At 39.2% G+C, this 23,345-nt stretch overlaps 1 protein-coding gene across 3 annotated transcripts in view; it reads left to right on the top strand.

Annotated features, from left to right (window-relative positions):
* Positions 1-23,072, top strand: part of LOC135206643 (UPF0430 protein CG31712-like) — a 67,804-nt gene extending 44,732 nt beyond the window's left edge. Inside the window, exons 3-5 of one of the 3 annotated variants that reach the window (XR_010312807.1) lie at positions 1,452-7,345; positions 8,368-8,451; positions 21,924-22,029. Coding sequence is in view for 1 of the 3 variants with exons in the window: in XM_064237994.1 (XP_064094064.1) it covers positions 1,452-1,677; positions 8,368-8,451; positions 21,924-22,076 (463 nt within the window). In the remaining 2 variants the exon portion in view is untranslated. Of the gene's footprint in view, positions 1-1,451; positions 7,361-8,367; positions 8,452-21,923 lie in introns of all 3 variants that reach the window. The other 2 variants (XR_010312806.1, XM_064237994.1) reach the window with 2 other exon arrangements.
* The last annotated feature ends 273 nt before the right edge of the window (positions 23,073-23,345 follow it).

Below are 23,345 nucleotides of genomic sequence, written 5' to 3'. Positions count from 1 at the left end.
TATATTTGTCGTGGTTATTATACAAAAACAAGTTTGTCGACTTCTGTGGAAATAAATGCTGCTTTGTTGACTTCCTGTCATGAAATCCAAAGAATGTGGTAGGCTTAGCCTAGTCCCTAAAGTTTGCACTTTTTCAATATAGAAACAACATAACAATATAAAAGGCTCTCAAATAAGTAAAACAACATTTGTATTTATTGTCTGCTGTCGAGAAATCCAATGCTTAGGCTTAGCCTAGTGCCAAACTCTTGCACATTTCTAAAACTAGCCTATACCACATGTAATGTTCAGTCCCAAAATTTTAGGCCATAAAATTGGTCTTTAATATCAAACCTTACAAGAGTATATACATTAAACAATATTGTAAGGTTTTTTGATGAAAAGCACAATCAAAATGCAGTTAACATAGTTTTCAATAGACACCCAAAGCATTCCAAGTAAGGTTTTCTTAGGATTTTTTATGATTTTCAAAAAATTTTCGGCTTACGACCCATCTCAAAAATGGAACCCCGTCGTAAACAGGGGACTGCCTGTAATTTCAAATTCATTATGTGACTTAATGCTTTGGAGTAGAATATGCCCATGATCCCACCTCCTTTCAGTGTAGAAACAGCTATATAATTACTGGGTAAAGTCTCATATACTAAAATGAAATTTTTTTTTATAATAAAATAAGGTTTTTTATATACTTACCCAGTAATTATATGATTGGAGCCCACCTGCCTCCCCTCTGATGGACATTATGCATGAAACAGAATGATGTGATTAGCTAAGTCGTTTCTAGTATTGCCGTTGGGGGGTGACACTGATACTTCACTGAGCAATCGAAGTGCTACCCACAAAATATGAATTAGATTACTGTACATGAAAACTATTATAGTTATATTATTACTGGGTAAGTACATATACAAAACTTATATTTTATTATAAAAATATCATATTTAGGTCATGTACATTACAGTCTTGTATTGCAGCCAAAAAGGGACTAGCTTAATAAATTACCCTGGCTGAAGCTTAGCAAGTTATGGTATGTTATTTTGGTTCAGTAAAAAATCAAATCCAGATCATCATTGGTGACTGTCTCCTCAGCTAATGAGTGATACATCTCGATGAGTTTTACTTTGGTGTCATTAAAACGAAGCTGTCCAGCAACAGAGATCTGGATTTCTTATTATTCTGAAACATTTAAGTTTTTGGCAGAATCATCAATGTCAGCACACTCAAGTTTGAGAAAGAGTACATTGAACTACCATGTTCTTATATACCTGGGTTTTATAAGTTGATGTTTTTTATATGTACCATTCTTATGATGTTAATTTGATCAAAATTAATTATCTAAACATAAGGGTATTCATTTTAGGGGTGCTGTTATTTAAGTTACTGTCCTTTTGGAAGAATATATGATATATAAAAAGTAGATAGAAGTATCATTTTAAACTTTTTCACTTCAGGAGGCAGAGGGAAGCAGAGCAAAAGATGGTAGAGGAGGTTGCTGCTAAAAGATTGGAAGAGTTGGTAGCCAGGAGAGTGGAGGAAGAGTTAGAAAAGAGAAGGGAAGAAATAGAAGCAGAAGTTTTAAGGAGAGTGGAGGAGGCTAAGAGCCTCATGGAACAGCAGATGTTGGAGGAACTGCAAGAGAAACGACGACAGCAGGAGGAGGACCAGAAAAAGAGAGAGGTAGAGCTTCAATTGTGCTTCAGCGGGGAGTTTTTATTGGCATTGCCAAATATGACCTACTTGAGCTCCAATGTGGGTACGGTTGGGGAGGGTTTGAAAGCTTTTGGTCCAGGTTAATGTGCAAGATCAGGCCAACATAAGGATAAGCCACTCTTGCTACACACAACCAGGACCATTTAAAGTTTTCCATCAACGAAGAGTCAAGGAAATATATGTCAGCTAAGGGAGGGATTTCCATTTAATAAAGTGAAATTATTTGAAATATTAGAAAAAAAATACCACAAAAACAGATACCTAGTGCATTGTCTTTTTTGTTGGAAGGGGCTCTTAATGTCAGTGAAAAATACTGTCAATTCTCACTATTTCAGCTACAGTACTTTTTTATGAGTATGGGTGGTTAGCTCTGCTACTAATAGGACATTCGTAGAGGTTTTGCTATTTGCTAACAGACGTTATTTTTCTTCCATGTACAGTCTATACAGTATATCATATTGCAGGGTGAACTTCAGTAGTAAACACACTTGTACTTCTTTATTATGCTCTGTTTGTGTGAGTGTTTGTGAACTTCTGTGTCCCTCTGCTTGCAGATTTGTGTTGTCATTTATTTATATAGGATTAACATTTGGCATTGTCACCTAGGAAGTCTATGATGTCTCGCTAGAAGAAAAGTTTTTTTTTTAAATTTTTTTTTTGTTTTTTTGTGTGGGGGTGGGGTAGTAGAAAATTATATATGATGAGCAAATTACATTGCCATTATTGTGATAAGGGGGAGAACTTGAATATTTAAGTAACTTGTTTTGTGAATGTATGTCTTGTGTGCACACTGGGTATTTAGCTAGTGTGTGTATCAGAGTAATTTTCACAGCTAGCTAGGATCATTTGAAGTTAATCTCTTTGGGGCCTTGTCCTTGTGGGACTTTCTAAGAGGTTTGCCTTTTAACCATTTAACCACTGTAATGGTTTGCTAGTAGAAGATACCAGTTTAGTATTATGAATGTCTGTGTAATAAGACCACTGACTCATATCTTTAGATGAATACAGGCTTGTCTGAAAGACTTGCTCTGGAGCTGAGTAACTGGTTTATGATTTTACACAAAGAAGTACAGATGAATAGGAATTTGTTCTAGAGGTAAAGAATTTGTAAATTTCATGTCTATTTTTGTGTATCATTAATGGTTGAAGCTTCATGGAACTTTCACATTGAATGGTTATTGTATTATGTTCTCAGATGTAGCTCCATGAATTTTACAGTAGATTCAATTGAGATATTTAGTTGTTAAACTTAGGTGTTTGTACAGCAGGTTAGCCAGACTGTAGAGTTTTGATTCATAGTCATGTTGAATGGCTAATAATTTGAACCTACTTTAAGATTTAGGATGTGTAAGTGTTTATTGCATCTGAGAAGTTTAGTTAGCTGGATATGGCAATGAAAATCATAAAAAAGCTTTTGCTGGAATCATAACATTTTCAGGGAATCTAGTCAAGATTTTTAAGGATTAGTTATTTTCCTTTAGATATAATAAGTACAAACCCATTGGCTAGCTTATGAAAGTCAGTAATGTTGCTCTTTGGTCTGTAAGCTATTTATTGACTATAATTTTCTTTTCTTTTACATTCAGTTGACGAAGGTATTCAAAAGAGTAGATTGAAATGCAATGACAATTACCTACCTGATGAACTCCCAGTTGTTTGTCTACTCTTCAAGATGTCTTTGGAAACAAAGAATACAAAATACAGACCTTTTTTCTCAACTCCACATCATATGTGCCAAATAACATTGCATTTATGAATTGAAAAGTTGCAGAAATTAAGTTAACTTCTTGGTTTTGGAAAGTTCTTTAGAGAAATGAGACAGCATTTGTTGGGACTTGTCCAAATCATATGCATCATGGTACTAAGTTATTTGCAACCATGATTGATTTAAAAGATAAACCAGAAGGATAAGTAGCCCATGTGAAAGTTTTTGTTTTCTCATTACGTAGGTAGACTGTCATTATTAATGGTATATTATTTTATGAATACAAAGAAATTACCTTAACCCTGGATAGGTTTCGCTATTTTGCTACCCCTTCAAAGGTGCGTGGGGTCGAGCTCGACCTGAGCGCCCAGAAAAATTTGTGAAAATTCAGAAACTGCAGCTATGCTGTACATTTTAATTTTGAAGTCAATTTCGCCATTGCCAAACACTACTGAGAAGATAAATCATGCCCATCTACAAATTAATTAGTTATTACAAATATATTAAAAAAATAAGTATACACAAAAAATAACTAAAATATTTTTAAAAAATACAAAATACGCTATATACACACAAAAATTGAGGGAATCCTTCCTAAAACTACTATTTACAATATGTTACTGCCAGAAGAGGTGTCGGACCCATAGAAGTCAAAATCAGAAAAGATAAAAAAAAAAGGGTGTGTTTTTTGGCTAAAAAAAATGGTCAAAATTTTGGGAATTTTTTTGGTACCTAAATGAAATAGAAAGTGGCTAAATTTTATAGAATAAACTCATTATCCTAGAACGGAATCATGTAAAAAGATCCACACTAAGATGTAATTTACTGCCATATCAGAAATGTTATTTCTCTCTCTCTCTCTCTCTCTCGTCTCCTCTCTCCTCTCTCTCTCTCTCTCTCTCTCTCTCTCTCTCTCTCTCTCTCTCTCTCTCTCTTTACACTGTGTCATGATTTACTGACATAAGCTCATGTAATCTGTCACCAGAAAAGGCACAGACCCACTAGTTGCCACCCTCTCTCTCCCCCTCTTGTGTCGTAATCATTGCAAGGTCATCACCCTCGCCTCCAACCCTTTGTTACACAAACTTCAGGTTTTTTTTCCAATAGAGGTGTCACCAACCTCTAAATTATCATCAACATCACTTTTTAATTCCATTAAAAGTAAGTTGATGACATCCATGCCCAGGGAATACTGCCTGCTGGCCATTGTTAATGAAAAATGACAAAAAATGCAAAAATTGAGAAATTGGCATTCCAAAGAAATTGGACCAAATGGCAATATGTATAAGGCATCTCAGCCACAACCAATGGCATGCATAATGTACACACACCATCTACCTACAGTTTCCAACAATATAAAACCATCCCAGAGTCAACAGTGTTAGACAGGAAATCACTACTTGATAACATTGCCTTTGTATCCCCCACATGTTCAAAACAAACTATTACTCAGAAAAGGGAAAGGACAAAGGCAAGGCAATTGACATGATTGTAGTGTGTGTTCTGCTAGCCTCTTGCAGGTCGATCACGCCCAGTTTCGAGATAGACAATGATTTATGGGAAACAACAATGTATTTTTAAACACTCCTTGGGTCATGCTCGACCCATCGCACCTATTCAGGGTTAAATTGTGCAAAACTCTATTAGTAATAATCAAAATTTAATCTTGAGGGATTCCTGAGGACAGAGTTCATCCAACAAATTTTTCCAAATTAATCCTTTCATCCTTTCAAGTAGGAGAGGCTGTTGCCTCCCGCAAGGTTAAACAGCCTTTATTTTGTAAGACCTGGCTAGATATGAGTACTGATTGCCTCTTAATTGATCATAGCATAAAAAATATTACCAAGGAACAGTGAGTGTAGCATGAAAAATATCAGTGTCAAGGGGCAGTGAGTGACTGGGAGTGCTTGATAGCACTTTACTGTGCATTACTGGAAGCTTGCCACCTCTAGATTATTATTTTATTTGTACGTTTTGGTGACAGTACTTAATTGGGTTTGTGTGGAAAAATGTCATCTGTGAAGCAGTTTGTTTATCATCCACAGCTTCTCTTAGTTTTATGTTCAACCCTGCCTTAAAAGTTGTGTAAATAGTGGGTCTGAATCTGGGTGTACACTACTTTTATTTGGAAATAACCCCCCAAAAAATAGAAGTATTGAGAGGCTTAACATATATGCTGAAAGCACAAGCATTATGTGGCTCATAATTGATGTCTTGTAAATATGGCTTGCTTACTTGGCTTATAATTTGCTAAGACATTGAGTTTATTAGTGTATAACAAAAGATCTACATAGTACTTCATTTATTTGTATTGCAGTTCCCATTATTTTTGCACATCACTTAAAACTTTCTTTTTTGGGGTTCTGTAGTTTCAGATAAGTTTCTTTATTAATCCTAGACTAGATATACTGGGTAATATTCCTAGTCTAAATAAAACCTTCCTATTAAGCTGCAAGTAATACTAAGCTAAAGATTTGGAACTAATGGAGTTAAGATAGCATCTTATCAAATGATTGTAAATAGTTACTGGGATTGATGATTGACTTTGGCCTATACTAGTAATTTAATGGGAGACTACAGTCAATCTGTCTTTAAAAACATATTTTCAAAAGTGAGAATCCTTATGTCAAATTTTTAACCAAAAAACATCCTTGACAACAGCTGATATTTTCAAAAGTGAGAATCCTTATGTAGAATTTTTAACTTAAAAAATACCTTTAACAACAGCTGAATTGTTTAATAATGCATTGATTGAAACTTATGCACAGTATTGATAGTGTAGTTGTGTAGATGATGAAATTATTCCAAACGTTCCTTCTTATTGCAGTTCATTTATGAATACACAAGGGTAAAGTTTTGAGTAAATATTGGTTAATATTTTAATTCCAACTCTTCATACTAGGCACTGTAGTATTACTAAGCTTGGAAATGAATTGGTTAGTGAAATGAGGGCTAGGTTGGCACGTTATGTTGCTGCTTGGTAAAGTATTGTGAATGCAAATATTTTAGTTATAACTTTGCGTGCTAGGCTCTAGTTTTACTAGGCTTTGGAAATAATTTCTTTTACCAAAATGATTGCTAGGTTGGCGTGTGATTTTGCTTGTTCAGGTGACCTATTTGGCAGGGATTTATTTGTATTGTAACTTTCTTGTGACTCAAGCACTGGGTATGTGGTGGAAAATAATGAGAATTGATTGTATCTTTCATAATGTAACTGGAAAGTTGATCTCACATACAATAAGTACAGTATTGTGACTATAATTGCTTAACAGTAGGAACTTATGGAATGTATAACGTAAAATTGCATAAAGTGCTACATATTTTTTGTGATTTATTGTTAGGAAAAAAAATAGAGGATATTAGATGAATAAAATTCCATTTTGCATGAAAACTAACTCAAACTCTTTCAGCTGAACTCTGTGTTTTGAAAGTGAAGTGTGAATTTGAACCACTTTAAAAAAAATTCCAGAGCTGTGCCTTACAGAAACATAAGCTATAGCATGAGTTGCAGATTGACCCACGGTTCTCCCAGACATTTGCCAAGCATAGTGTGCAATGATGCAGTTCTGAGTTTTTCTTCAGTCTTTTTTTGCTCATCAGAACAGTAGCTATATTGTTTGGACATTTCTTCTTGATTTTATATTTCTTTCCTGTTCATGGTGTATTTAACGAGGTTATAAGAGAGCAAGAGAGAGTGCTAGTGTGTGTGTGTGCGGGCATTTGAGTGCATACATGTTGAATAGAGAAATGGGAGTGTGTTGCCTGTCTGGAAACACAAACATAGCACAGTGTGGCAAAAAAAAGGCTCTATTTTTAGTGAACAATCACTAAACAGAATAGACATTTTATTGGCGGATTTCAACCAAGAATTGTCAGCTGTGGATTTTAGGCCCGAGCTGTTCTAGGAGTGGATTTGGCGGCTTCCATATGGTAACTATATAACAGGTATAGTGATTTTTATAATGGATGCAGCATAAATCTGTTAAGCAGGTAAGTTTCCATATACTACACAAATTTGATTTATTTTCTTTATAAGTTATGGAGACTTGCATAAACATAAGAACCCAATGAGTATTGTGATAGATGAGATTTGGGAAGCTTGCCATTTTAATAGGTTTAGTTGTGTCTATATTCTTCTTGCAAAGACAGTTTTGTATTCTTTTGAAATAGAGTATGGTTTGTTCATGGCTTAGTATGTTTTTCATTACTGTTACTGTTACGGTTCATCTTTGCAGGGAGACTCAACCTATGTCTTGTGTCATAGTGTTCTCAAAGCAAGTATGTTGCATTTTATAAGCAGCTCCCCAAAACTCCCAGTCTGGTCCTTTTCTTTGCCATTCATTCATTCATTCATTACAATCAACATGCTTGCTATTAGAAAGCTTCACATTTGAATTAAGTACTAGATTTAAGATTTGTATTGTCATATATTGATTGCCCTTTGCCTATCTTTGTATCCAGTGTTATATTTCATATGAGCTGTATTTGTTGTGTGATAGCCTTGTTTATTTATTTAACCACTTGCCAGACATGCTCACTCCTCTGGCCTGTCTGTACAAGTGTAAGCTTTTTCACGTCATTTTGTACGATCAGTTTAATAAATATACAAGCATTTTCTTGCATGGAGAACAGGTGTTCCAAGGTAAAGGATTGGTCTCTCTTCTTTTTTTTATGTATTTGATGGTATTATATTTTGTTATCGTTTTCTTACATAAACTCATAGAAGCACATACTGTTTCTTTTATTGTAACATTTTACTTGGAAACTTTTAAAGTACTTAAATGTAAACACTTGAAAAGAGAGCTAGAGTTAGGTTAATGAAATTTAATTGTGGGAAATGGTAGAGGACATCAGGAGTGTTCAGATATCTGGCAAGTGGCTTTCATTCACTTTTTTTTTTTAAATTGTAAATTTCTCCAGACAATTTGTTGACATGACCTTCTATTTTCTAGGAGGAGGAACGTAAACAGCGAGAAGCATTGGAACGCATCATGGAAGAAAACAAGCGCAAGATTGAAATAGCTCAGATGAAACTAGTAAGTTTTATTAAAGTTCACAAGAATTCAATACTGAATTAAAATTATTAAAATACCTTTTAAGTAAATTAAGGTTAATAAAATAAAATTATAGTGAAGTGAAAGTAGCCATGTGTTTTTGGAAGATTGAAGATGTGTACAATAATTAGCAAGGCAAAGCCATGCAAGAAAAATGTTTCGGAGTTTTGTGGGTGTTTTAGAGATAAAATAAGTTTATAATATATATTAATTCATGAACCATTAATCATACTGGCTCTTGTGGATGAGGACATGCCAGTCACACAAAAGTATGTTTTTATTGCAGTGTCTTACCGAACAATTATACAGCTGTAGGTTCCTTACGAACCTACAGCTCTATAATGGTTTGGTAAGTATGCAATTAAATTTTATTTAATAATGAAAAAATTCCATATTTGAGTTTAAAGATTAGGCTGTGAAACAAGTCGATCATGCAATACAAAGATAGAACTTCCATAGGAGGGTAGTGCCGACAGTGGACCTCACACACTACACTGTAATCATTACCGAAGGTTTTATTTACAGGATTCCTTCGACCCCTAGCTGCAATATTTTTCATTCCTTTTACTCTACCTCTGTTCATATTCTCTCTTCCATCTACTTCTACCCTCTCCCAACATGTGTTTCATAATTCATTGAGGTTATCCTCCTGTTACACCTTTAAATTCTTTCTACTCTCAATTCCATTTCAGAACTGAATGACCTCTAGGTCCAAGCTTGGACTTTGGCCTAAATCTTATATTCCAATTCAAGTTCCAATAAAGATAAAGAAAACTTTATTGTACATGCTTATCCCTGGATATGAGGGCTGCTTTGCTTAGAGACATCTTGTTGCTATTCTTTAGAATACTTATATATTTTTTTATGAATTGAGCATGGTCACTTTGTTTTTCTTATAACTTAAGGCTGCATTTTGTAAGCAAGAGCCATTGAGATTTTATGAGAGTTCAGCTCTGGGTTTTTTTAAACAAATTTTATGCCTATTGTTGCTGGTGAGTGCCTCTGTCTGTTTACTCATGAACGCTTCCAGATAAATAACTGCTTTTAAGTGATCATAGGCTTCACACCCAAGATTTATTTGTATTAACTCGATCCTTTACACCTCAGTCTTCCAATGGTGCTGTGATCACAGGTTATGCTTATTACGTTAAGCTATCCTTGTCCTCCCTCCTAAATATGTACTGAAACATGTGCTTGATGAGGTTCTTATAAACCCTATTGCACTTTTGTGACAAACATTTTTTTTTTTTTTTTATGTAATCCTTTAGATTATGTATGTTAATGCCAGCTGACATCAAGAGCCTTCCCCTAGTTAACTCCTAATTGAAGATTTGAGATTCTTGGCGATACTAAAATCTTTGTGGGAGGAAATCATGCAGACACAGCAATAATTTTGTAAATGAACTTTATATAAGGAATTAACTTTCTAAATTTTTTTTTTTCCCCCATACAAGAGTGTTGTTTATTGTGGAATTGCTGTGGTATTTTGCATGTTGGAAAACTGTACCTAATTTTTATACTAAATGGTACACCCGCGGACAAAACACTCTTTACCCCCCCCTCTCTTCTGGGTTACTCATGGATATGGCAATGTTGCACTTTCGAGTTTGCTGACAATTGGGAACTACCTTGGTGATAATTAAAGTATTCACTTTGAAATAAGAAAGGTTATGTTTCAGACTCATGTTTGTTTTGGAACAACGAACGTCATCGGATTCTATTCTTTTCACCAATACTGTATCTCTTTCTTGGGTTGTTTATAATCGAAGACAGGAGTTATATTGTCATACTGTCACGCACAAAAGTGGATGTATTAAAGTAATGGCCAACTTGATCCTCAACTACTTCGTTACCATGTGTGAAGTGTGAATGCTACTGCGATCCTGAATAAAAGATGAAGAAACAAAAAAAGTACTGGTGAATAACAATACCTTCAGTTGTAATGATAGAAAACCATATACATATCTAGGATCAGATTAATATCCAGAAAGGTCATCAGGCCTTAAAAAAAATGCTGAAATATAGATTACCTGCATGAAAATTATACGCTTTGGATAAGGAAGCATAAAAGCTCTAACAGTGGGTAGCATGACTTCCACTAAAATTTCGATGTACTGATCGGAATTAAACCTGCCGTTAATTTCAGTTAGCTCACCCACACTGTTAAGGTTTACCATCCCCAAATATTCAGACAAACATGGCCACTTCTCGCTTCTTTATAAACGTTGTGGTCTTCCTGTCTTGTGTTATTAAACCTCCAGCAATGAACACGACCATGACTAGATGAGTTAGAAGTCTTTTTCATCAGAAAACACAACCCTACTCCAAAAGTCCAGGTCTTTCTCAATGTGTTCCCATGCAAAGGCTAGTTTTGCAATGTGGTGGCGCTCCTCTAGCACTTCCTTAACAGCGGCAACCCTACAAAAAAATTTAATATCTTGATAAAGAGCATGGAGAAACTAGGGACAGAACGGCAAGCGTATTAGCTTTAAACCTTACGAGACCCCCAAATTGTTATGTTAGAAATTAAGATACTCTCCTACATTGCAATAATTGTGATTAGCTTAAAAGCATTACAAATTGAAAAGGCAAAATAAATTCAGTCCAAAATTCTAGTTTTGGATATATATTTAAATCAAACTTTATTCATCCAGTTTTCAGCAAAGTTACAATCTCCTTGTAATCATAAAATATTCATATACATTGCCTCAACATCACTACTTGAATAATCTTGAATCAAGCTTCTAAACAGCTACCTACAATAATTACGCCACGGAGGTAGCAGTATGTCTAAGAACACAATCCATGAAAGTCCTCATTCTATTAGTCTTGACTGAGTTAAAAGAAACTTCTGTCAAAATAGAAATGGAACACCTTAGATACTTTTACAAAACACTGTAGTAGTAATGCTAGGTTGGAGAGAACTAAATAAAACAAAGGGATCAAAGTCCATGGAGTATGCTATGTATAAAATGTAACTGAATTATAGTCCTTTATCGTAATTAAGGTTCTGAAATTATCAAAACTTAAGAAGTACCCAACTTTTAGGGGTCATATTCAAAAACTCTCCCGCGTATGAGATTTGGTTCAAAAGAATAAAAAAAATGTAGAATACTTCTGTCCAGTACCTACCGGTGATGGATTCCATTACGATGAGGTATTAGTCTGTTGTCATGACTGAAACGTCCAATTGTAATTCTCTGGGTAGTCTCTCCAGCATTAATGAAGGGTGCTCTTGGACGTTGGCCAGCACCCTTGCATCATCTGCTGCAGTAGTAAGTCTTGGATGTCATGAACTTGGGAGATCTGTTAAAACGCCAGATTCATCGAATTGCTGCAACCACAGATATGCCTCTGCCTAGGAATATCCCCGACATTAAATCCTGCACTACGCAGACCAACAGATTGTCCACACAGGGCAATAGCATCGTGTTGGTGTCTGTTTGCCATGGCTAAACAAACATTAATGAGTGAAGCGTTACTCTAAAATCCGTCATTACTTTTGTAATTTGCTAAACAAAACTTCCATAATCTGTAAATAATCTTGGGGTTGTGTGGTAACCAGGCTACCTCATTCATTTGTTATTCATGGAATAATGTATTTTGAGTTATGATATATTTCTTCCGCACTCAGATTAGATTTTTGGAATAGGTATTTCTCGAAAAATGTCATTCTCCGTGAAACCATGAAATGTCTTTTTCATACAATCAACTTACCTGTCACATATATACATAGCTAAGACTCCGTCGTCCCCGACAGAAATTCAAATTTCGCGCCACTCGCTACAGGTAGGTCAGGTGATCTACCGGCCTGCCCTGGGCGGCAGGACTAGGAACCATTCCCGTTTTCTACTCATATATTTTCTGTCGCCGGTGGTATCAACATCGTTGCTGCCACCTCTGACTGGAATTCGCTTTCTAGGACAATTGATCATCTTTTTGTGGACTTTTGGTGACGTACCTGGATCGTTGTTTTGGCATTCGCTACTGTGGACTGGATTTGGACTTGCTTTTGATTTTTCTTCAAGAATGTCTGATTCAAGTGGTTGTGTGAGAATGTGTGTGAATGTAGGCTGCAAGGTGAGGATACCGAAAGCTTCGGTTGATCCTCACACTGTATGTCGCAAATGTAGGGGTTTTGATTGTTCTATTTCTAACACCTGTCATGAGTGTGAGAGGTTGAATGTTGAGGAGGAATGGAAGACTCTAACTTCTTACTTGAAGTTAGAAAGGGATAGAGTCAGAAGGGCTGCATCTAGATTACGGGTAGTAGTACAAGGCCTATTGAGCCTTTGGATAATTCTAACTCTTCTCTTAATTATGATTCTAATTCTGTATCAGGGCCCTCACTGGCTTTACATTCAGATTCGGCCTCGGAAATTGCTGAACTGAAAGCTACTCTTCACAGGATGAGATCCAAAATGCTACCATGAAAGGTAAGGACTGTGAAAGTGATTATAGTGAAGTGAGTGTCCCCAGTGTTGTGGAGGGGGCGTCTGACCGTCTCTGCGACGCTCCCAGGCCTAAACCTCTTCCAAGCTCCCAAGCCCAGAGGAGAAGGAAAGTCGAAAGCCGTACGGAGGTTGTGGAGAATTCCCCCCGGTCAGGCGTCCCTTCAGCAGGCTCTGTAAATAGACAGACTGCTCAGGACCGCTATAGGAAAAGCGTCCTCAGAGAGTGCTTCTCTTCGTCCGCTTCTCCCTCTCCTAAACGAGGGTGGAAGGATTCGGACTTGTCCAGGCCCCTGAAAAGGCACTGGAGAGATCCTGTGTTGGATTCAAGCCCAGAACGCTTTTCGGAAGAAGCGCCTCCTTCCATCAAGAAGGCGAAGAGGGTTTTGACGTCCCATGATGTGGGCAAAACTCCTTCGAGGTCTCCCTCTCCCGTTCAAGAAGACGCAGGAGAGGCTTCCAAGAGGATCATTTTGGCGGTGCAGGAACAGCTATCCGCCTTGGTAGGAGTCCTTTCGAAGGATCCTCCTCGTAAGAAAGACGTGAGACTTCCGGTCAAGAAGACTCGTCTTCCTTCTCCCGCCAGGAGTGAGGCTCCTGTGGGACGTGAGCCTTCTGAGATTTACTCGGATAGAGACTCTTTGGACGATTTTGATTCGCCAGACAAGCGCGACGCGCCAGTCAAGCGCGAGGCTTCCTACAGACGAGAAGCGTCTTCTAGGATTAGAGCGTCAGACAAGCGAGAAACGCTTTACAGGCGTGAGGATATTCCCAGATGGGATACGTCTGCCAGACCAGCAGCTTCAGCCGAGCGCGAGGTAACAACCAGGCGTGAGGATTCAGCCAAGCGCGAGGCGCCAGACAAGCATCACACATACAAGGATTTGGCACCAGAAAGGCGCGAGGCTCCAACCAGGCGCGAGGTGTCAGTCAGGCGCGAGAGTTTAGAGAGGCGCGAGGCGCTAGCCAAGCGTGAGGAGTCAGCCAGGCGCGAGACGCCAGCCAGGCGCGAGGATCCTGCCAGGCGCGAGGCAACAGCCAGGCGTGAGGCGCCAGCCAAACGCGAGGCGCCAGCCAAGCGCGAGGAGCCAGCCAAGTACGAGGAGCCAGCCAAGCATAGGAGCTCTATACACTCTCTTAGCCCCTCTCCTATTAGGAGTTTGTCTCCCGTAGAGAGAGTTTTTGGACAGGAAGACCCGGAACGGGAAGTGGCCTCTCCTTCTGATCAGATTTTAGAAGAGGACTCAGAGGACGAGACTCACGGCAGAGAAGGGCTGTCTAACTACAAAGTTTTGACAGCTCTCCTCCTCCAGGAATACGGAGATGCATTGATCCCTGCCGCTCCTCCTTCGCCTCGTTCACTATTTTCATGCTCTAAGACGCCGAAGTCGTCGGCTTTCTTGAAGATGAGACCGACGATTTCTATGAAGAGAGCTCTTCAGTCGCTGGATAGCTGGATGCTAACCAAGAAAGAGCTAGTAAGGACAGTGTTTTGCATGCCTCCCGCTAGACTTACGGGCAAGAGAGGGATTTGGTACCAGACTGGGGAGAATATGGGTCTCACTCTCCCAGCTTCGGCTGAAGCTGACTTTTCCAGTCTGGTAGATGCATCCAGGGAGACATGCCTTCACCACTGCTAAGATTACTTGGGTCTTTCTTTAGAGTTGGATCATCTCCTCAAGGACTTTTTCACATTCTAGAAGTCTTTAACTTCCTAGATTGGTCCCTTGGGGTGATGTCCAAGAAGGCTCATGCCCCTGAAGGGCTAGATCCGGACGTACTCCTTGCAATTTTGTCCTGTATTGACAAGGCGGTACAGGACGGCTCAGGGGAAGTTTCTTCCTTATTTGGAGCAGGTCTCTTGAAGAAGAGATCTGTTTTTTAGCGCTTTCTTGACGAAAGCAGTATCCCATTCGCAAAGAGCAGCCTTGTTATTCGCCCCTAGGTCTGACTTTCTGTTCCCTTCACAGTTGGTGAGGGATATTTCCCGATCTCTGACGGAGAAAGCGACACAGGATCTTCTCCTGCAATCTTCCAGGAAGAAGAGACCAGTGATGGTGGGAGAAAAGAAAGGTGTGTCTACTCCTGTTCGGCCCTTTCGAGGAGGCCCTCCCGCTAGAGTTACCGCTAAAAGGAAAACGACCGAGAAGAGAGGTAGAGCCTCGTTCCGTCCCTTTAAAAGGGGAAAGTGAAGTGGCGCTCCTCCAAACACCAGTAGGTGCCAGGCTCCGGGGATTTACGGTAGCCTGGACTCTCATAGACACAGACGCTTGGTCGATGTCTGTGCTTCAGAAGGGATACCTCATTCCTTTCCTGGACAATCCTCCCCTGACGTCAACTCCGCGGGAATTGTCCGCCAATTACAAGGACCCTGTGTTGAAAGATACTCTTCAACAAATGGTGGATCAGATGTGGGACAAGAGAGCTATAGAACTAGTGCTGGATCAAGGCTCCCCAGGGTTTTACAATCGTCTTTTCTTGGTTGCGAAAGCCTCAGGGGCTGGAGACCAGTTCTGGATGTCAGCGCTCTGAACAAGTTTGTTCAGAAACAGAAGTTCTCCATGGAAACCTCTGCTTCAGTCCTTGCGGCTCTTCGCCAAGGGGATTGGATGGTGTCTCTGGATCTCCAGGACGCCTATTTTCACGTCCTGATCCATCCTTCGTCGAAGAAGTACCTCCGTTTCATGACGGGGGGAAGGATCTTCCAATTCAGAGCCTTGTGTTTCGGCCTGTCTACGGCGCCTCAGGTTTTCACGAGCCTTATGAAAAATGTGGCGAGATGGCTTCATCTGAAAGGAATCAGTATTTCTCTGTACCTAGACGACTGGCTTATCAGAGCAAAGTCAGAGAAACAGTGTTTGGAGGACCTGACTGTGACACTAAACCTGATAAAGACCTTAGGATTACTCGTGAACCTCGAGAAGTCCCAAAACTGATCCCCAGCCAGAACTTGGTCTATCTGGGGATTCGGATGGATTCTCGGGGGTTTTCGAGTATTTCCTTCTCAAGAGAGGACTAACGAGAGGTTTAGAAAAAGTCCCTCTCTTCCTAAGGAAGGAACGTACTTCGGCGAGGGAATGGTTGAGCCTATTAGGGACCCTTTCCTCGCTCGAACAGTTCTTTCATCTAGGAAGACTTCATCTCCGTCCTCTTCAGTTCTTCCTCAGAAGATCGTGGAACATGAAGACAGGACTCCTCTCGGACAGTTTTCCCATTCCAGTTCTGATGAAACGCCATTTAGAATGGTGGTTACTTCCACTGAGGGAAAACAAGGGTACTTCCCTGGAAATACAGAGCCCAAACCTTGTATTGTTTTCCGACGCGTTGGAAAAAGGTTGGGGAGCAACCTTGGGAAAGAGAGAGGTGTCAGGCACTTGGAATGCTCTTCAAGTGTCCTGGCACATAAACTGCAAAGAACTGTTTGCTGTACACCTAGCTCTAAAGAGCTTCGAACCGTTAGTGAGCAACAAAATAGTACAAGTGAATGCGGACAATACAACCGCCCTTGCATACATTCGGAAGCAAGGAGGTACTCACTCGTATGCCCTTTACGAACTCGCAAGAGACCTGCTGTTGTGGACATCGCAAAGGAACATCTCTCTATTGACGAGGTTCGTTCAGGGAGTAAGGAACGTGAGAGCGGACAGGCTGAGCAGGAGGAACCAGGTCCTTCATACCGAATGGACCCTCCACTCAGACGTTTTGCCGCAATCTCTGGTCTCTTTGGGGGACTCCTCATGTCGACCTCTTTGCCACGTTCCTCTCGAAGAGACTGGAAGTCTCTTTGTTCAAAGTAGCTGGAAGACCCCAGAGCTCTAGCAGTAGAACGCCTTCCTGCTAGATTGGTCTCAGGTAGACGTTTACGCATTTCCCCCATTCAAGATTCTGGGGGCAAAGTGCTCAGGAAGTTTGTGACTTCAAAGGGGACAAGAATGACCCTGATAGCCCCCTTTTGGCCAGCTCAAGAGTGGTTCCCAGAGGTGCTGGAGTGGATAGTAGACTTCCCCAGATCCCTTCCACAAAGGAAGGATCTTCTCAGACAACCACACTTCGAGAGGTTTCATCAAAACCTCCCCGCTCTCGCTCTGACTGCCTTTCGACTATCGAAAGACTTGTCAGAGCGAGAGGCTTTTCTAGCAAAGCGGCAAGCTCGATCGCTAGAGCCCGGAGAACTTCCACTATTCGGGTTTACCAATCGAAGTGGGAAGTTTTTAGAAGGTGGTGTAAGTCGAAGAAGTTGTCCTCCTCCAGTACCTCTGTAACAGAAATAGCTGATTTTCTGTTATTTCTGAGAGAAGAATCGCGTCTCTCCGTAGCCACGATAAAGGGCTATAGGAGTATGCTATCGGCCGTCTTTAGGAATAGAGGCCTAGATTTGGGAAACGATAAAGATCTACATGATCTGATTAGGTCTTTTGAGACCAAGAAGTCTAAGATTACTTCTCCCCCTAACTGGAATCTAGACGTAGTGCTTAAGTTCTTGTCATCAGAGAGATTTGAACCCCTACATTTGGCCTCGTTTCGTGATATAACGAGAAAATGTTTATTTCTTTTGTCACTGGCGACGGCGAAAAGAGTTAGTGAACTGCACGCCCTTAGTGACAAAGTCTGGGTTCAATATAGATTCAGCCATCTGTTCCTTCAAGGAATTATTCTTGGCGAAGAATGAAAATCCTTCGAATCCCTGGCCGAGAAACTTCGAGGTAAAAGGATTATCGGTCTCGTCGGCAGGGAACCGGAGAGGTCTCTTTGCCCAGTAAGGGCGTTAAAAGTTTTACTTACAGAGAAAGAAACAGTTGGGAGGTTCTAGACAAGGTCTTTGGTGCTCAGTGAAGGATCCATCAAGACCTATGGCTAAGAATGCTTTAGCCTTTTTGTCAGGAACGTAATTACGGACGCTCATAAGGCTTGCACGGATGATTCTTTCAAACTCCTGAGAGTAAGAGCTCATGAAGTGAGAGCAGTGGCGACGTCTCTCTCTTTTCAGAGAAATATGTCACTGAAGAATATCTTGGAAGCTACATATTGGAGATGTAATTCTGTGTTTGCTTCTCACTATTTGAAGGACATGCGTGTGACCTATGAAAAATGTTTTTCCTTAGGTCCTTTTGTGTCTGCGGGCACAATCCTGGGTACAGAAGCTAACAACAATCCTTAATTTTTACTACTTAAGTCTAATAGATATGTTCTAGACTTTCTGCTGAACAAGTGCAGATACCGCACAGGCGGCCAGTCACTTCCGTTCAGTAAGGAACTCTTGTGATATCTTTTAGTAGATGAGTATCATTTTTTTTTTGGAAAAATTATTGTTGTGTGCGTGTGCAATTGGTTTGAGTTACGGTTGTTGCGAAGAGTTTGGGGATAACTCGGAGCAATTTTTAATACTAACATGGTGGTTAGGATCAGGTGGTCGGGATTGGTTGTGTGCTCCTTAATAAGGTGTGTTGTCATATAAGTGGATCAGCACCCATTGACAAAGTCCTTTCAGGCTCTGCCGAGTAAGTGGATAAGACCCCTTCGGCAGTTCCACAAGAATTCTTGGCCATAGATCACATATCTCGCTAAAGTTTCTTGAGGTGATGCAGACTACGGGGCAAACACCCACGAAGTCTACCACCTATCAGGTAGGAACCAAGGTTTTTATTTATACCTACAACAGATGTTGTTTACCTGTCTATTCCAGTAGTAGCTGTCTCTTACCCTCCACCGAAGGGTGCCAATCAGCTATGTATATATCTGACATACTTACCTGGCAGATATATACGATTAGGGCCCACCCAGCCTCCCCGCAAGGAGACAGGTGGAAGAGAAAATATATGAGTAGAAAACGGGAATGGTTCCTAGTCCTGCTGGCCAGGGCAGGCCGGTAGATCACCTGACCTACCTGTAGCGAGTGGCGCGAAATTTGAATTTCTGTCGGGGACGACGGAGTCTTAGCTATGTATATATCTGCCAGGTAAGTATGTATGAAACTTTATTGTATTATAACAATATCATTTCTCTATTGCTATATTTTTTTTTTTACCATCTAAAAGATCTCAGTTATGAGGAGCAGACATGATTCCATTCGGTAACTATCACACGCCTGAAATAAATAGGCATTAGATAGTTTAACCATAGACACTCACTTTTTTATCTAAAGTATATTTGTGTATGATTAATATCGAGATAATGTAAATGCAGATTTAAAACATTAATAACCAGGCAGCTTCTTAATTAATTTCTCTTCCAAGAAAGAAATGGAGAAATGTAGAAGTTATAACTTAAGACAATTTTTCTTTTGCAAAATGTTTCTGAATATCTGATTATCATAAAGCTGTAATCTTTATGTTTGTGATTTCTACCCTAAAATAGGGTAACCAAGAAATAATTGAGATCCCTTGAATACAATATACATATTCTGTAATGTTCATGGACTCATTTCATTAACTGCAGCCAAGAGTGGCTTGTAAGACCACAACTAACTTATTTTTATGTTCATAATAGACAAACGCTATTTTGGTGATTCAAAAGGAACGGAAAAATTGACCTGAGAACATTAGCCTGGCTTGGTTGTTTTCTTTTCAACAAAGTATATTGTAACCACATGTTTCTCAATAACGATTAGTAGTAGATTTAGTCAGCTCTTTTGTCTGACAGAGGCTCTTGCTTTTCCAGCAGCCTGTTAGTGATGATTGGTGTTTGTATACTTCTCTGCAACACACCATTCGGCTCAATTTAACAACTGGGCCAGAAATAAAAATAAGTAGCGGGAGATAAAGTGTTATAGAAGCAAGTCCTGGTAAGTAGGATAGCATGGGAAGGAAAGGCTAAAATTTGAGTTAGAAAGGTTGGGAATCAAAGTTCCCTTAGTATGCGATGAATGTTGGTAATGTGGTGAATGGATGATATTTTGCTTATAGTACCTGGGATAGCTCTATGCCAATTAGGGTTTTCTCACTTGAGAGTGGCTCGGTTCCCAGTGGTGCTACAATGTTGCTCTTCTCTGTACCGCTCTTGAAGGTATCTGGAGAAGAGGACGACAGAAGGGGTGGGATTTTTGGGTGAGGTAGAATTGAATAGCAGGTGCTTGGGTTTGAAGGTTTGGATGAGGTGAGGTTGAATGGAACTTAGCAATGTCTCTCATTCAATTGGTTTCCCTGTTAGAAGTTCGAAGAGACAGACGATCACTTCAAATGTTCATGTTACACAACTTTCTCTGAATGATTTGGGATCTTCTTGGTTGGCGCTGGCAGAAATATGAGAGGGGGAAGAAGGGTGTGAGGAATGGGTCTGGGAAGGAGGACAGTCAACCTTGGACTTTGACAGAAGAGGGGCAGACTGTTTCACTAGGCACTGATTCTTGTTTGGCTGTCTTGTATACTTGGGTTTTGAATGTCTTGGAGGTGGGGGGATGTCTGGGAGTTGCTTTCATCTTTGCAGGTTTGTCCAGTCTGAATTTGCACCACTTGTTCCCAGCATGATGTTGAAGAGAACAGTTTGGGCATTTGCTTTCAACTGTTTCTTCTCTCTTGAAAGCATCGAGGTACTGTTTTGTAGGGTGTGGTTTGCTGCATATACCACACCTCTCTGTGGCTGTAAGATTGTATTGGCTCAGGTATGAATGCTTCTGTGAGGAATGATCCCAATATTCCAAGTTCAAGGGAAACTTGGTAATGATTTTTCTTGTGGAAGTCTCTGACTTCCCAATACATCTCTTTGTGTCTAGAACATTCTGCAGCTGTAGAATGGGGTCTAGAGGCAGGGTGGTTCCCCCCCAGGTGTCTACAAATAATAGCTTTTCTAACTTTCTCTGACGGATCAAGTTGTTGGAAAGCAGTGTTGACTGTAGAAATTCATCAGTGTCTTTAGTTTTTGTTGTAGTGATCATATCACCAAGCAAATAGGGTTTAACTGACATGCCTAGATTTGGATTTTGTTTTTCAAGCTTTGCTACTGCTGCATAGGCAGAAAGTTTTTCTTGAGCAGGGATTCCATATTTTAGAAATGATGGCAAGGAATTGGCTGCATGAGACGATATGAAAGGGGGTTTCTTCATTTCTTGCAATCAAGTTTCTGTAGTTGGAGGAGTTATCATCCTCTAACTGAGAAGCCGGGGCCTTGATGGCGAGTTTTCATCCGATGAAACATTGTACATCTGCTTGTGATGAGAAGTGGTATATTCTTCAAAGGATAGTTGGTTGTTGAACAGGGCAGTGAGTCAATAACGACTCATAAAAAGCTAAAAAATGGCAAGTTGGCAATTCCATGATAGGGAGCAACTTGTGGCTCGTCGACAACTCTACAGGGGCTAAATCGAAACTGCAATAACAATATGTATAGGTAATGTAAGGGTAGACTAATTCCAGCGCTCGGCTTCGGCCATAAATATCATAAATTTATTCATTCAAGCCTACAATGTATTTGAACCATCGTAGAATAGAGATGACTGCTAACAGAGGACCTATCTATTGAATTTTAACAGCACTTATCAATAGCAAAATATAACTCGCAAACTTCCCATAGAGAAAAATAATTGAAAACCTATTTGGAATTTTTTAATAAAACTGAAAACAGATGTCAGCAGTAGAAAAGTGAATTACTGAGGTAAGATTTTTCTCAAGTAGGAAAATATGAGCAAGAGAGAGAAGAGATATTCTTACCTTCAAAAACAATGATTGAGTTCGATCTTTCTGTCTTTTGCCTAGAGATATGAATCATTACACAATGAACGATAATTCATAAAAATCCATTAAGTGCTTTCTTAACGGCTGTACAAGGTTCATCTATATGGGTAAAAATAGTAGAAAACAGTGAAAGACATCATAGGTGTAAGCAAAGGTGAATGTATAGTTCAAGTATCACCAAGGTCGTTTCCCAATTCTCAGCAGCATGGAAAGAGTGCGACGTTGCCAAATTCATGAGTAACCCAGACAAGGGAGGAAAGAGAGTTTTGTCCGCTGGTGTACCAGGAATATTTATAAAAAGTAATTGGAAAAAAATAATTTTAAACTTCTCTCACAGGCAGAGCAACAACTCCAGATGGTGGAAGAGCAGCGCAAGATGGATGAGGAACGGCAGAGGATCAAAAGGGAACAGGAAAAGCGTACACGTGAGGAGCAAAAAATAATCCTCGGAAAAAATAACACGCGTCCAAAAATCTCCTTTACTATTTGATTATTTTTTCTTTTATTTCTTATGCATGGGGTACTTTTAGTTTCATAGGTTAAAAGTAATATTCACAACCAGTTTTTTTCAGGACTTTATGCTTTATCTATGCATGGGTGTTAGATTCCAGAGATTAAATGGCAAAGAAGAAGTTTGAAACTTTGACATGGTTATATTTCTTCTGTGTTATTTCATACCAGGTCATATTAGCAATATTATTTTTATTTTGAAGTGTAATCTTGTAGAAGTTTCATTCTTTTTCTTCTTATGTGACTGGGTAATACTTTGGCCTTGTGGAAATGATTGCTGGTAGTGAGCGATCAGCATATTTTGCAGTTAATGGTAAGCAGCCCCGTGTTCAATACAGACTACAGGAATGTAGCAATTAACCGAGTGAAGTGAAGAGCTGTGACTTCATAGTAGTGTATTTAATAATAAATGGTCTTGATTTTCTACTGAGTGTTGTCTAGTTGAAGGATATGTTGTGGAGCTTAGTGTGTGTATATTTGTAATACAGTATCCTCAAAATTGGGCAAGCAGGATTGACACTGAAATTGAAGAAAGTGATTCTGATTCAGCAGTTGAATCTGGAACTTTTGCTAGGTGTTAGGAATTTTTTTTTTTTTGTTACATCATGCCTACATTACAGTCTTTCTCTTCAATTACATTCTCTCTTTTTCTCTCTTTCAGAATGCATCCTTACTCTATCTCTCACTGCTTCCTTCTTTTCATAATTACCTACTCTCTCTCTTCATGAGTAATTACTTCAGCTTTAGTTTTCTTTCATTTTCTTTTTATGTATGAATGTTAAAATACATAGGACATTATCATTACACATGCATATACTGTATACATAAAAACATGCTCCTATAAATATATATATTTATATATATATATATATATATAACTTTTAGGAGACATTTATGTGAAAATTTAAGTTCAAGAGGTTTCTTCAGTGAAGAATGTTTTTATGACTTGTTTATAAATAATAAATTTCAACTTCGTTGTGTGATTTCTTTTACCTGTTAGAAATTCAGGGTGATTTATGTAGAAAAATTGTGAATATCTGCCTGGGTTTTTAGATGTTGAAAATCTTTCACTTCCATAGTAAAATTGCAGTGGAACAAAATCATTTAGGGTGATTAGTGGTTAAATAATGTATACTGCAGTTACTGGTAGCTATTTAGATACCTGATGTAATTAAACACTAGCTGACCAACCCAGTGCTGCCAGGGAAAAACCTGAATGACAACCAATAAACTCACTTTTTCCAACTTT

Source organism: Macrobrachium nipponense, chromosome 31, assembly GCF_015104395.2.
Source record: "Macrobrachium nipponense isolate FS-2020 chromosome 31, ASM1510439v2, whole genome shotgun sequence".
NCBI classification, from domain to species: domain Eukaryota; kingdom Metazoa; phylum Arthropoda; class Malacostraca; order Decapoda; family Palaemonidae; genus Macrobrachium; species Macrobrachium nipponense.
The sequence above is the reverse complement of the archived record's forward strand: the minus strand, read 5'-3'. Positions and strand labels throughout refer to the sequence as shown.